Here is a 14275-nt window from a genome sequence, read left to right as displayed (position 1 = left end):
ATGCCAGTTTCAGACACTCAACCAGTATGGCAGTCTGAGAAAGCGAATCATAAGACCATTCCTAGTAGTAAAAAAGTTTTTAGACTATTCAGTACAAATTTGGACTTTCACAAGTCTTGGATGTTCAGTTTTAAACTATAAAACGATTTGTTAAATTGAAATTTGGAGGACTGTATCTTCCTTAGGAAAGCTTTTTCAGAAAAATGACATAATGCAAGTCAACTTATTTTTTGATTAGCTATCAAATGGTGAATTATTGACACTAAAAACTGAACCACCCTGTATAAAAATTGATATATGATTCTACCCTACGTTACCCAAAGATATAATACAAATGTTGTGTTATTTTAAATATTAAAATTGTTCATAAACGATTCAAACTTCTAACTGTGTTTTGCCCCGTAGTTCCAACTAATTCTGTTCATAAATTATAAAGCTTTCTAATGTGAAACTCATTAAAAGCTTAAAACGTATAAACTGAAACTTTTTTGGACATCCTGCGAACGCAAGCAAGAAAATTCAGTTGGGTAAGTAAAAACTTTGAAAACAACGAGTTACACTCGCTTCTATTAAACATCACGCAACTATTTACCTTAAAAAGAAACTTTCTTCTTTATCTCATATAATCAACTTTGTTGAACTTTAGTAATTTAAACTCGAGACAGTATATATTTCAATGATGTTATTTTTCGGCACCAACTGCGCTTTATAAAATATTAAATAAGAAAGACTATTATCAGCACGAAAACCTCATTAGATTTTAATGGCTGTAATACATGGTAAGTGTACCTTTAAAATTGATAAGAATACAAAGTAACTTGAAGCTTTTAACACGAAAGTTGGATTTGTTTTCTTAGTTTAAAAAGATACTATTAAAATTGTCAATTTCTGCTTAAAAGCACTAGTTTCTATATTTCCTCCGTCACTCATAAATACACTAACACTTGCAGGTAAGTATTTAGTTTGTTCAGTAAAACTTGGAGAATTTTAAAAATTTCATTATGTCTAAAAGTGATTACTATGTTTATTTTTTTTTATAATCATAATTTGTAAATATTTCCAAAATCTGTAATATCGGAACTCTGCCAATTAGAAAAACGAAACATAATAATGTTTCTTCCTGAATAACTGGTCTAAAATGCTTAGCAAAAACAAAACCTAACCAGATAATTATGGTATTTTTGAACTAATAAAACGTTGGGTGATTAACCCCTTTTTTAAAAACTTGTTCCCAGTAGTTCAAAGGTCTTTTAAGTGTCCTTTCCTGGGAAAAAAAGTTCTTAAGGCCACTACCGCTTTTTGTATCAGCGGAAAAGTTGGGCGTCGTAAACTAGCTGGAAGTTTTGTGTTGGGGGGAGTTTAATCACTAAATCAGCAGTTTTATCCCCGCAGGTACGGTATTATGCGAAGAGCTTTGTGTAAGAAGTTTTACGGTGCCGCCCCAATTAATCTTTTACGTAAACGGTGTATTCAAATAGGAGCTGAGTTATTGGCCACCTGAACGGTAAAAGTTTTCGTCCTATAGGACACTGAAGTATGTTTTGGAGAAAAAATTCATTTTATTACGATATTTTATGTTTTTTTTTTTTGCACCATGTAGGCATTAAATAAGCAGGATAAATTTTGTAGTGTTTGCAGCTTTATTTAAGTTAATGATAGTGATTGGTTAATTTTTCGTAAATTAGAAATATGTGTTTTTGGCAATTTTGACACCGCTTTTCTGCTTGCCTGTACCAAATTTTGTAGTGTTTTTTCAGGTTATTGAATAGAAAATTTAATGAGGATTCCAAAAATGTGCTTAAAACCCTCATTTTCTTACTCCAAGTGGGTTTTACAGTCAATTTTGTTGATAACTGCTTTTAAACTGTGTTTCTGGCAGTTTTTTGCACCAACCGAGTTTTTCCTAAATAACTCAAAAACGGTGAAAGTTACAAAAAAATTGTAAGAGACCAAAAATATTCCTAATCAACTCTTTAACCCAACACCGTAGGTTTGCAGGACAGTCTTTGTTTCCAGTATACAGGGTGTGCAAGAAAAGTATGGTGGTTCACTATTTGTGTCACCCTGTACGCAATTTTTAAGATAGAATTTTTTGCTCTACACCAATGGAAAGAGGAACTTAAAACGGTTCTTTTAAGTGGTTGAACCATCCTGAACTCCCAAAAATAACAGAGTTACAGGGTGCTCAACTTTCAAAGCATAACTGCCACCGATTTGAACATTTGTTGCATCAAACGGGTTTTGTTAAATAACTCGAAAACGGTGAATGTTATGAAAAATATGCAAGAAACCAAAAATGTTTATAAGGAACTCCTTAATGTTAAGCAGGATAAACTTTGTAGTGTTTGCAGCTTTATTTAAGTTAATGATAGTGATTGGTTAATTTTTCGTAAATTAGAAATATGGGTTTTTGGCAGTTCATATTTTGACACCACTTTTCTGCTTGCCTGTACCAAATTTTGTAGTGTTTTTTCAGGTTATTGAATAGGAAATTTAATGAGGATTCCAAAAATGTGCTTAAAACCCTCATTTTCATACTCCAAGTGGGTTTTACAGGTGATTTTGTCGCTAGCTGTTTTTTTAAACTGTGTTTCTGGCAATTTTTTCCTAAATAACTCAAAAACGGTGAAAGTTACAAAAAAATTGCACACGAGACCAAAAATGTTCCTAATCAACTCTTTAACCCAACACCGTAGGTTTGCAGGACAGTCTTTGTTTCCAGTATACAGGGTGTGCAAGAAAAGTATGGTGGTTCACTATTTTTGTCACCCTGTACGCAATTTTTAAGATAGAATTTTTTGCTCTACACCACTGGAAAGAGGAGCTTAAAACAGTTCTTTTAAGTGGTGGAACTATCCTGAACTCCCAAAAATAACAGAGTTACAGGGTGCTCAACTTTCAAAGCATAACTGCCACTGATTTGAACATTTGTTGTATTTTAAATCCTAAATAACTCGAAAACGGTGAATGTTACGAAAAATATGCAAAAAATGTTTCTGATCAACTCCTTAACTCAGCACCGTAAGTTTGCAGGATAGTTTTTGCTTCCAGTATACAGGGTGTGCAAGAAAAGTATGGTGGTTCACTATTTTTGTCACCCTGTACGCAATTTTTAAGATAGAATTTTTTGCTCTACACTAATGGAAAAAGGAGCTTAAAACGGTTCTTTTAAGTGGTTGAACCATCCTGAACTCCCAAAAATAACCGAGTTACAGGGTGCCCAACTTTCAAAGCATAACTGCCACCTATTTGAACATTTGTTGCATCAAACGAGTTTTGCTAAATAACTCGAAAACGGTGAATGTTATGAAAAATGAGCAAGAAACCAAAAATGTTTCTAATGAACTCCTTAACTCAGCACCGTAAGTTTGCAGGACACTCTTTGCTTCCAGTATACAGGGTGTGCAAGAAAAATATGGTGGTTCACTATTTTTGTCACCCTGTACGCAATTTTTAAGATAGAATTTTTTGCTCTACACCAATGGAAAGAGGAGCTTAAAACGGTTCTTTTAAGTGGTTGAACCATCCTGAACTCCCACAAATAACAGAGTTACAGGGTGCTCAACTTTCAAAGCATAACTGCCACTGATTTGAACATTTGTTGTATCCTAAATCCTAAAGAACTCGAAAACGGTGAATGTTACGAAAAATATGCAAAAAATGTTTCTAATCAACTCCTTAACTCAGCACCGTAAGTTTGCAGGACCGGTTTTGCTTCCAGTATACAGGGTGTGCAAGAAAAGTATGGTGGTTCACTATTTTTGTCACCCTGTACGCAATTTTTATGATAGAATTTTTTGCTCTACACCACTGGAAAGAGGAGCTTAAAACAGTTCTTTTAAGTGGTTGAACTATCCTGAACTCCCAAAAATAACAGAGTTACAGGGTGCTCAACTTTCAAAGCATAACTGCCACTGATTTGAACATTTGTTGTATCGTAAATCCTAAAGAACTCGAAAACGGTGAATGTTACGAAAAATATGCAAAAAATGTTTCTAATCAACTCCATAACTCAGCACCGTAAGTTTGCAGGACCGTTTGTTTCCAGTATACAGGGTGTGCAAGAAAAGTATTGTGGTTCACTATTTTTGTCACCCTGTACGCAATTTTTAAGATAGAATTTGCTCTACACCAATGGAAAGAGGAGCTTAAAACGGTTCTTTTAAGTGATTGAACCATCCTGAACTCCCAAAAATAACAGAGTTACAGGGTGCTCAACTTTCAAAGCATAACTGCCACTGATTTGAACATTTGTTGCATCAAACGGGTTTTTGCTAAATAACTCGAAAACGGTGAATGTTATGAAAAATGAGCAAGAAACCAAAAATGTTTCTAATGAACTCCTTAACTCAGCACCGTAAGTTTTCAGGACCGTTTTTGTTTCCAGTATAGAGGGTGTGCAAGAAAAGTATGGTGGTTCGCTATTTTTGTTACCCTGTACGCAATTTTTAAGATAGAATATTTTGCTTTACACCAATGGAAAGAGGAGCTCAAAGCGGTTCTTTTAAGTGGTTCAATCACACTGAACTCCTAAAAATAACTGACTATAGGGTGTTCAAATTTTAAACCACAAATGCAACTGATTTGAAATTTTTTTGCATCAAACCATCTTTTGCTAAATAACTCAAAAACAGTGAAAGTTACGAAAAATTTTAAATAGAGCAATAATGTTTGTAAAAAAGTGCTAAACTCATTCCTGGAAGTTTTACAGCTGGTCAGTGCCGTTACTATACAGGCGGCATGAAAAGTGTAGTGATTCAAATTTTTTGGCCACCCTGTATGCATTTCTTATGATAGAATTTTTTGCTTTCCACTACTGGGAAGACGAGCTCAAGGTGGTATTTTGAGTGGAAATAACCGAGTTACAGGATGCTCAACTTTCAAACCACAATTGCAAATAATCTGAAAATTTGTTGTATCAAACCAGTTTTCATTCAGAAAGTGTAGTGATTCAGATTAATGACTTTTCAAATTATTGATAGCCGTGACAGGAAAATAATATCTTGGAAGCCAATTTCAATTAGACTCATAAATTTACTGTAAAATTTTTCTGTTACACTAAATTTAACTTTTCCAATTTTACTTTACCTTACCGGTAAATTTACGCCTATCATTAGTTAATAATAATTAACTGTATTAAATAAATACAGCTAACGCCATCTAACTTTGCCTTCACGTCATCGATGGCGTTTAATTAACTTACACACCCTGTATATTTAATATGTCTTAGTGAAGTATTCCAGATGTGTAATAAATAACAGATACTATCATTGTTGACCATCAACACCATATCAACATATCACGCAGACATTTTGTTAACACGTGAAAATGCTAATAATTTATTTCCACATTTTCTGCTTTGGCCAACAACTTTGGAACATACTATCTGTTATGAGAAAATGTCTTTTAGATGCTTACCGATGTTTCTGAGTGGTGTACTCTCTGTCCCGTTCAGAAGACGTCCCGGTATGATGCGGAGAAGACTCCTCTTCAGAAAGTACCGTTTCTGAGGCCGTGTCGTCTGAGGCGCAACTGTCCTTACTCGATTTACGTTGGGCAAAGTGCAACGAAATCGTTTTGCGGAACTTTTGCAAAACACTTTCGTTATTAGGAGCTGGAAAAAAAAACAACACAATTATACTTATAACCGGGAAAGTTGATTCGTAATTATAATGCACGTCGGCGTAGATAAAAATACACACGAACACAATCGCGAATGCATCTTAATCGAGTTCAAACACACACAAAGAATAAATAGGAAACCCGGAGATCGTTTGTTCTCCACTCAGTTTCACTCGCTTTAATATCGAAGCAACAAAAGAATGATGCTTGAAAAGGGAGCTACTTTTCTGGCTGTAGCTAGGCTAACGATCGTTACTGCAACAGTTTTAACGGCAATTTGAACTAATTTGATACCTGTTTAATTGGGTTAACAAAGTATTTCGCAATTGGGGCAAGTGAAGTTGAAGTAACGTTTTGAAGGTTTCTCCAATTGTCTGTACAGCAACCATTAACTGTACTTGGCAATTTTTTCTTTAAAGAAAACTAATATGCTAAATTGTCTTTATTATGAAAGTTCCTATTTTGTTGGTTTTTGATCTCAAAAAGTTATAGGTTTGATTAAAAATATCTCTTAAAAATTGCTAATGTAGAACTATCAAAGCTACAACATTTTGTGAAGATTACAGTGCTTGATTCATGAAATATTAATTGAATTTAATAAAGAAATGAATTCACTAAAATATCTTTGCTTTCCTTTAAAATTTCAAAAACTGTTACAACTAATTATTGAGATATTGCAGCCTACTTTTAGCTTGATTATAACTAGCTTAGTGGACTTTGATTTACGAAATTATTCAAAGCAAAAATCGTAATTTTTCGAAACCTATTCGAACAGTGGCAAATTTGACAAATGATTTTTTTTTAATTAATGCTTTTTCTGTTCTTGAGATCTGGTAAAATAATCTATTTAAATAAACCTGGTGAAGAAGACGTACAGTGTAAGTCAACCGTAAAGTTCATTATCAAAAAGAAATAACAACAAAAAATAAAGCAAGTTTCCTAAGTACAACAGTAAGTGACATTTTTACCGCCAAAAACGTTAAAATTTCAAAAAAGTATGATTTATTAACGTGGAAACTTACGGGGAGTTTCACTATCCTCCAGTATAACATTGGCGCAAGACCTAAACCGTTTTAAGTCGTTCTTTTTGGGTTTCTTCAGGGTGAACGTATCCATTTTACTTGTACACAAAAACACTTAAACACACCACATACACTAACAATTCCGCACGTTTTTGCGGAAGTTTACACACAACGAATATACACGTGAATCATGACTTTGGTGCACAATTACCGGTAATCAGCAAATTCGTTGCCGTTTACACGGTGTTGCACTTTGCAAAACTGAAGGCCGGTGTCCGTTATCACCAAAGGTCGAAACTAGGTAGGGCCACTCACAGGTGGTACCGGATTTAGGTACCTGGCCCAATGGCGTACAAATTTTTGGTTTTTTTCTATTGTTGTTTTGTGTGTACGTTAAGGTTTACCCATTGTTCCGACCCTGACATTGTTAAGGCTGTTTCCGGGAAAACCTTTTCACACTTTTTTTTTTGAAAATCTCTAATAAGAAGTAAACTTTCTTTTTTTTTCTGAACAGAAACAGCCTAAATTAAACTTAATTCTCAAAGAAAAAAATAATTCCACCCTTTATTTGCTAATTATACAGGGTGGTTCTGTTTGTCAATAATGCACCTCTCGATAGTTCATAAAAAAATAATTTGACATGCATTATGGCATTTTCCTGAAAAATGCTTCCTAAGGAAAATACAGTTCTTTAAATTTTAGTTTAAAAAATCGGTTTTTTTGTCATAACTGTCAGACCGTTGGTGTTACGGATTACGTTCAAAGATCCAAAATCAACCCAACCAAACTTAAAACTTGCCTTGGAAACGGTGAAAATTGACTTAAGAAGTTTCCGGATAAACTGAAAGGCTTTAGTCTTGAAAATAGACTTTAAAACTGTGAAAATTGATTTGAGAGGCTTATAAAAACTGTTCAGATAAATTAAAAACTTTAGTATTGAAAATTAACTTGTAGACATGAAAAACTACTTTTTCTAATATTTTTACAACTATTTTACACATTGAACTTGAACACGAAAAATGTTTTCATAGTATGAAGACAAATTTCAATATTTTAGTCTTGAAAATAGTCTTAAATGCAGGATACTGACATTAGGTTTATGAATATTCCCTTGAAGACTAACTTTGATTCTCATTTTCATAGAACTCTGGACTATTTTTAGTGCTTTAAAACTTGCTGTGCTTGCAGCTGGAAAAATCCAGTTTCAAGACTAAGTTTTTGACTTATTAGGCCTGAAAACCACTTCACGTACATTGTCCATAGTCTTGAAAATGTAACTTCAGGCTTCTTCACTATTAAATTGACTTCTATGCAAAAAATTGGCGCATTTCTAAACTCGGACTGATTTTAATGCTTCAAGACTGAAAAATCGAGTTTGAGATTATCTATAATAGTAAAAGTTAAGTTTCAGACTCTTCAGTAATGAAAGTATAAAATCTATTTTACAAAAACTAATTTTTCAAAATTAATAACATTTTCATAGAATTCTGGACTATTTTTAGTGCTTTAAAACTGATTTCAGCTGAGAAATTTAAGTTAAATGTGGTTCAGACTGTGTAAAATACAGTTCAAAAAAGTCACAGTACGGAATTTTTCACATTCTTCTTAGACTTAAAAATGTCACTTCAATCTTTGTCACTATTAAATTGACTTGTAGACACGTCAATGCTAAAAATTCTAGCATTTCCTAAAAATCTAGACTGCTTTTAGTGCTTTAAGGCTGTTTTCAGCCTGAAAATCCAGAAATTCGGACTGATTTGAATACTTTAAGACTGAAAAATCGAGTTTAAGATTATCTATAATTGTAAAAGTCAAGTTTCAGACTCTTTTTAAATTTTAGCATTAAATGCTACAATATAAGTCTTAAAAACTAATTTTTAAAAATTAAGAAATCCGAAATTTGGACTTTAACTAGTGTTTGATTGAGTTCTACTTATTTTAGTCCAGGAAATTAATCTGTACACCAATTAAGGAGAAAATACTCTTTTGGACTCTCTTTAGTCTTAGTAAAGTCATTTCTAGCCTTAAAAGTCAACTTTTAGACTATTTTTAGTAGTAAAAAATCCAATTTCAAACACTCGAAAATGGATTGCAGTCTAAAAAAAAGAATTTTACTATACCTATAAGTAATAAATAACAAGTTTATTCAAGACTATTCAGTGCAAATTTGGACTGTCAGAAGTAATAGGTCTAAAAAGTTGAACGTCAGTAAAAATTAGTCCAAAAACCAGGGTTGGGTGAAAATTGTTTTTTTCTAAAAAAAACAAAAAACTTGTTTTTTAACCAAAAAAACATGTTTTTTGTTCTAAAACAGTCTTTTCTTGCGTGTGAAATAAAACATTGTTTTAAAATCAAAAAAGTGTTTTAAAACAATATTTATCTTGCTATCTAATACAGTATACAGGCAACATGTTTCAACATCTAAATAAAAATGTTAAATAATGTACGTAAAAGTTTTCATAGTTTTTAGCTTGGAAACGTGGGCACTACCTTACTAGTACTACTAGTAATGCTGAAGATTAGCTTTTATGTTTTTTTTTTAGGTCTTGAATTTAAGTTTTATAACTTATTACCCATGTGACATGTTAAGTTCAGATTTTTTTACAGTTCACACTTTACAGGTGTTATACCTCTGTTCCTATGTAGTTAACTATATTTTCAATAAAGTTTTGTAGAGCTGGTAGCTGCCTAGTGCATAAATATTCCTTTTAAAAAAGTAGCATTAAAATGTATGTTTCAAATTGATTTTTTTTTTAGTTTTGGTTCTTTCATACTGAAAAAAATTTAAAAAAAAACAAGAAAAACTCTAATTTAAAAATTACAATACAGCAGACCACAGGCTCAAAGAATTGAAAACACTAAATAAATTAAATATAGGCGCATAATAATCAGCTTTTAATTAGTTGAAAAAAAAAACAGTGTTTTAAACATAAGTTTTAAAACACTGATTTAAACACCACCTGTTTTATTTGCAGTGTTTTAAACAACTGTGTTAAAACAGTTGTTTTAAAACAACCCAACCCTGCCAAAAACCCTGTTTCGTTTGACTATTTTCAGTGTCAAAAACTAACTTGTAAACCTCCCAGTTGACCAGATTGGAATCCTTTTGAACCATTTTAAAGTAAAAGATACTTTAACCCAGGTGGTAATTGCCCCAGACTGGGAATAAACTAATTAAATAGATATACAGGGTCGAATTATTATCATGCAACTTGAAATTTGCTGTATTCAATTGAAATTGCTGCAATGTATTCTTTGTGCTAATCCTGCCTGGAATTGAACTACAGGGTGTTTAAAAGTTAGCTTTTAGTTAGTTTGAACTGTTAAAATTTTTATAACAAACTTAAAAGAGTAAAAAACTATTCAAATTTGAAGACTGTATCTTCCTTAGCAAGCGTTTTTCAGGATAATGACATAATGAATGTCAACTTATTTTTTGATGGGTTATCGAATAAAATTTAACGATTAAACAAAAGATTACGTGTAAATACAAGTTTAACTCACGTTTTATTAACTGGCATTAATACCTAATAAAAGTCTAATTAAATTTATTATAAGCGTAAACCAAAGGGTTTGTTTTGTCCCAAATTCGTCACTTCACCCTAATTTCCTGACTGAATGAAAATTAATTTAGATGCAAAATAAAGGAGCAGGTATTTAGAAAAGAACCACCGGAATAAAAATCCAATCAAGATGAAATTTATTCATTAAAAATGCGTAGTCGCCAAGCTCGAAACTAAACAGATTAGACAGTATTAAAATATAATTTTGTTTCGTTTTTTTCCCTTCGAACAGACAATTCACCCTTTTTAAAAGCGTCAAAAGAGAAGCAAAATAAACTCACCCGGAGATATTCCCTCGTGATGTTCCGAGGATGATGGGTTAAGGGAATCGTCACTATTGTCGTCGGTTTGGTTCCAATTTCTAAGTTATACAATGAAATTAAATTGAGTTTTTTTTCAAAAGAGTAAAATTTAAAAGGATTTTACCTTAAATCGCGTTGATGTTCGGCAAGATGTGGTGTTGAAGTCGCTCTGTGACGTCGGATTGAGCCCAAGGGAGAGCGACCTGGTCGACCTTCGTGAAGAGGCTGAAACAACAACAGAATTGTTGTAAATTACCTAGTTTTCCAGGTGAAGACACGAAAATGTAATGGAACGTTACAAATTCATCAGTTTTATGACAAAAGTTGACCTCTAAATTGTTTTTGTTGCTCTTTGACAGCTACGCTAATTAAGTTTTGAACATCCAAGTAAATTTTAAACATTTTTCGCTTGTAAGGTGTTGCAAAATACAGGGTGTTAAAGTTTGATTTAAACAATACAAAATTTATTAATATAACGCTGCACAAGGTATTTTAACGAATATTTCCCTCATGTGTTAAATGTCCCATATGAGCAGTGCATTTTCACCAGAATGACAGCGATAATTGCATTCTAAAGTGATAATTGCATTTCGATAATTGCACTGTACGTATCTATAACGACTGCATTGTTGTAGAGCCTATTGCTAGTATACTAATTGTTGTCTTTGCGCAGTTTTTTGACTTTTTATAACCAAACAATGTCAAACGCGATGTCAACAATAAATTAATGAACGGTTTGGAACTTGTTCATTGAGCTCCATTGAGCAATCTATAGTTGCAGCAAAACCAAAACATTTTCTTTATTCGGGAAATATTCCCCAAAATTACATTCGTGCCTTAAAAATGACCTGATAATTCTGCGTTCAAACTTGTTATCTTTGCAAACTGCATTCGGTCATTTTCATATTTTTTTCTAAAAAAGCCCTCCACCTTCGGTGTCGGGCTCTTTCGCCAAAAAAATATGAAAATAAACTCATGCAGTTAAGAGATAACAAGTTTTCATGCAAAATTATCGGTAATTTTTATGCACTTGTGCAATTACCCCCGAGAATTTTTACGATACAAATATTATATTATAATCTTAGTACACGCAAGTCAAAATAGATATATTTTAAAGAAAAAAAAAATAGGACAGTTGTTCTCGCAAGCTTTTTGCTGTATTTTGGTAGAAATACTTCCTCTTATGCTTTTGATGCCACAACTCTAAAACATCCTGTATATCTAAACTAAAAAATATCTAAATTTCTACAGGGTGTGCCAACGATAGAATAAACTTCATTATCTCTCTCAAGGAAAAATACAAAAAATCTAAAGTTCTTAAAAAAGTTTTAGTTTTGTATATACAGGGTGGTTATTAAAGGCGTGGCAGATAAAATAGTGTTTTTCTAATTTTGGCATATAAAGTGACACTTTTCAAAACTGAGTAGAGTGACAAAACGTTTTACTTTATGTAACTAGTTACATAAAGTATCACTTTATGTAACTAGTTATGAAAAGTTCATTTCATCACTCCCTGTTTTTATGCATTTCCGTAGAAACATATGGGCGACATCCATCATAACATGTCGTTGTCACTGTTTATACAAGGTGCTATGAAAGTGAATATTTGTGTTAAATCACTTTAAAAGATGGTTTTTACCGCTTTTTGGTCAAAATTAGAAAATAGTGTTTATTTTAATGAAATTTCGAAACTTTTTGTTAATAATGTCATATACCTAAACCTGATTTTCTTATATTTCAATTTTTTTAGCAAAATATTAGTTTTTACTATGATGGAAAATTATATTCAAATAAACTACTTTGACTAATTCAACTTGAGAAATCTCGACTTTTTTACATTTAAACACCCTGTGCATTCTTCTTTTTTCTGAGAGCTTTTATGAAACACTTAACTTTAATTAAGTATGTCATACCTAATATTAATAGTCTACGATTTATTTATACTTTTTTAATTTTTACTTTCGTTTTTGTTATCTTAACTAAACTAAGTTTTCTAACTAAATTGCTTACGACAAACCAAATATGCATGTGTTGCCAAACTTTGACATTTAAAATAAGTAAGTTAGATAAAAAAACATTTCTTTATTAAGGTAAAAAAAAACAGTAAAACCACGTAAAATGCATTTAAACCATAGAGTGTCATACATCATTGAATGGGAAATAAAATGACCGCATTTAAAAAATTGAGGTTGATGATGGTTTCGAAAAGACGAAACGTCGGAATAAAAAATTGATAATGCCACTTTAAAGAGCTTTAAAAGTTGCTATACAGGGTGTCCCACGACGAAAGACATCGATTGATATTGGAAAAAGTATAAATAGGAGAGTTTTGAAAATTTGGCAGGATACTGATGTGGGGATGCCCAATCTAACTAAAATATTTTCAGGATGGTTGCACTTCCGTTTATACTGGAAGTCGATCACAACTTTCTTATTTTAAATAGAACACCCTATATATTATTACATATTTGGATTCCCCACAAAATTCTGACCAACTTTTGTGTACACTGCCCTATGCCTATCTCTAGTCGTTTTCGAAATATTTGATGTTTTTCCAAAAAAGTGACAGTTGCAACGCCCAACATATTTTTGTACTCTATCAAAACCGCATTTCATTTTGTAATGAAACTTTGGGTTATTGTAAATAAAGGATCGTTTTATTAAACTGAGGGTGCGTAATGGCCCATTTGTATACAGGGTCGTAAAAAAAAATCATAAACTTGTCTCTAAAAAAAATGAAAAATTTCAAGTTTTTTGAAATAGAAACCCAAATTTTTTATGACGGAATCAGTTTGAGCATTAAAAATTACTATACGTTTCAATTTACTTGCCTATACCTAAATCCAACCCATTTCGTTTTATTAGCTTGAATTTTTACAATTCTTCATATCATTTTTCTTCCAGGTGGTTAAATACTTCATGAAACTTTGATCTTTTTGCATTGTTTGTATGATTGTATGTACTTGTCTTCAATTTTCTCATATTCCAGTACATTTTTTGTTAGATGTTCATGCAAATTTCAACGTGGATTAATAGAAAATCCTAGCTTTACTGTTAGCAGTAATTAAATTCGTAAAAAATGTATATGAGTAAAGTCAAAGAAAACTTTTTTATACAAAAAAATGTGTAGAATTACGACTAAAACTTAGAATAAATAGTAAACTGGTCTGATATAAAAAAATGTATTGTAATTTTCGTTTTTCTGTATTAAATTACATCTTCTCTCCACCAAGTCCTCAACATTGTTAACTTTGGTTATGTTAGATTTTTGGCTTCTATTTTGTATTAAAACTTTTTAATAGGATTTTCGTCCCAAAATTTCGACAGTAAACCACTACATTTTGCCAGGATACTGAAATTCAATTAAGACCCAAATTTAGCAATAAGCAGTTACGCAATAACACTAGTCCTAACCCGGAATCCCGACCCGTCCGTAAATCAGGTGAACGGTTTAAACAGCCATTTAAATCAGTCCAGAAACACTTTAGCAAACCCGCTCACCTAAAAGCAGTTTCGCGTTGTCCCTCGGGAGATCTTAGCAAGCTCGGTGTTTTAGACGCAAACCAGAAAGTTATTTCACGAATTTGCTTCATTTCACTAAAGTGGACAAATTCGACCCTTTAAAAGGTCATTTTTTTTATGTCACAATACTTGACGTTTTTAATTGCGTCCTCTGTTTCGTTCCGTCCCGAAACGATTAACGCCCCTCTGTGTGCTTTTGCTGATAAAACGCTTCGTTTCGTGGTTTCACCAAGTGTGAGGGATA

At 32.3% G+C, this 14275-nt stretch overlaps 1 protein-coding gene across 2 annotated transcripts in view; it reads right to left on the bottom strand.

Annotated features, from left to right (window-relative positions):
* RhoGEF3 (Rho guanine nucleotide exchange factor 3) overlaps positions 1-14275 on the bottom strand; it is a 164561-nt gene that overhangs the window by 57730 nt on the left and 92556 nt on the right. For both annotated transcript variants that reach the window (XM_081995654.1, XM_081995655.1), the window contains 3 exons: positions 10634-10734; positions 10489-10568; positions 5419-5614 (listed from right to left, as the gene is read on the bottom strand). In XM_081995654.1, the coding sequence (XP_081851780.1) occupies positions 5419-5614; positions 10489-10568; positions 10634-10734 (377 nt within the window). The remainder of the gene's footprint in view (positions 1-5418; positions 5615-10488; positions 10569-10633; positions 10735-14275) is intronic.

Source organism: Ips typographus, linkage group LG1 (assembly GCF_016097725.1).
Source record: "Ips typographus isolate SLU linkage group LG1, UJ_Ityp_2.0, whole genome shotgun sequence".
Taxonomy (NCBI): Eukaryota; Metazoa; Arthropoda; class Insecta; order Coleoptera; family Curculionidae; genus Ips; species Ips typographus.
The sequence above is the reverse complement of the archived record's forward strand: the minus strand, read 5'-3'. Positions and strand labels throughout refer to the sequence as shown.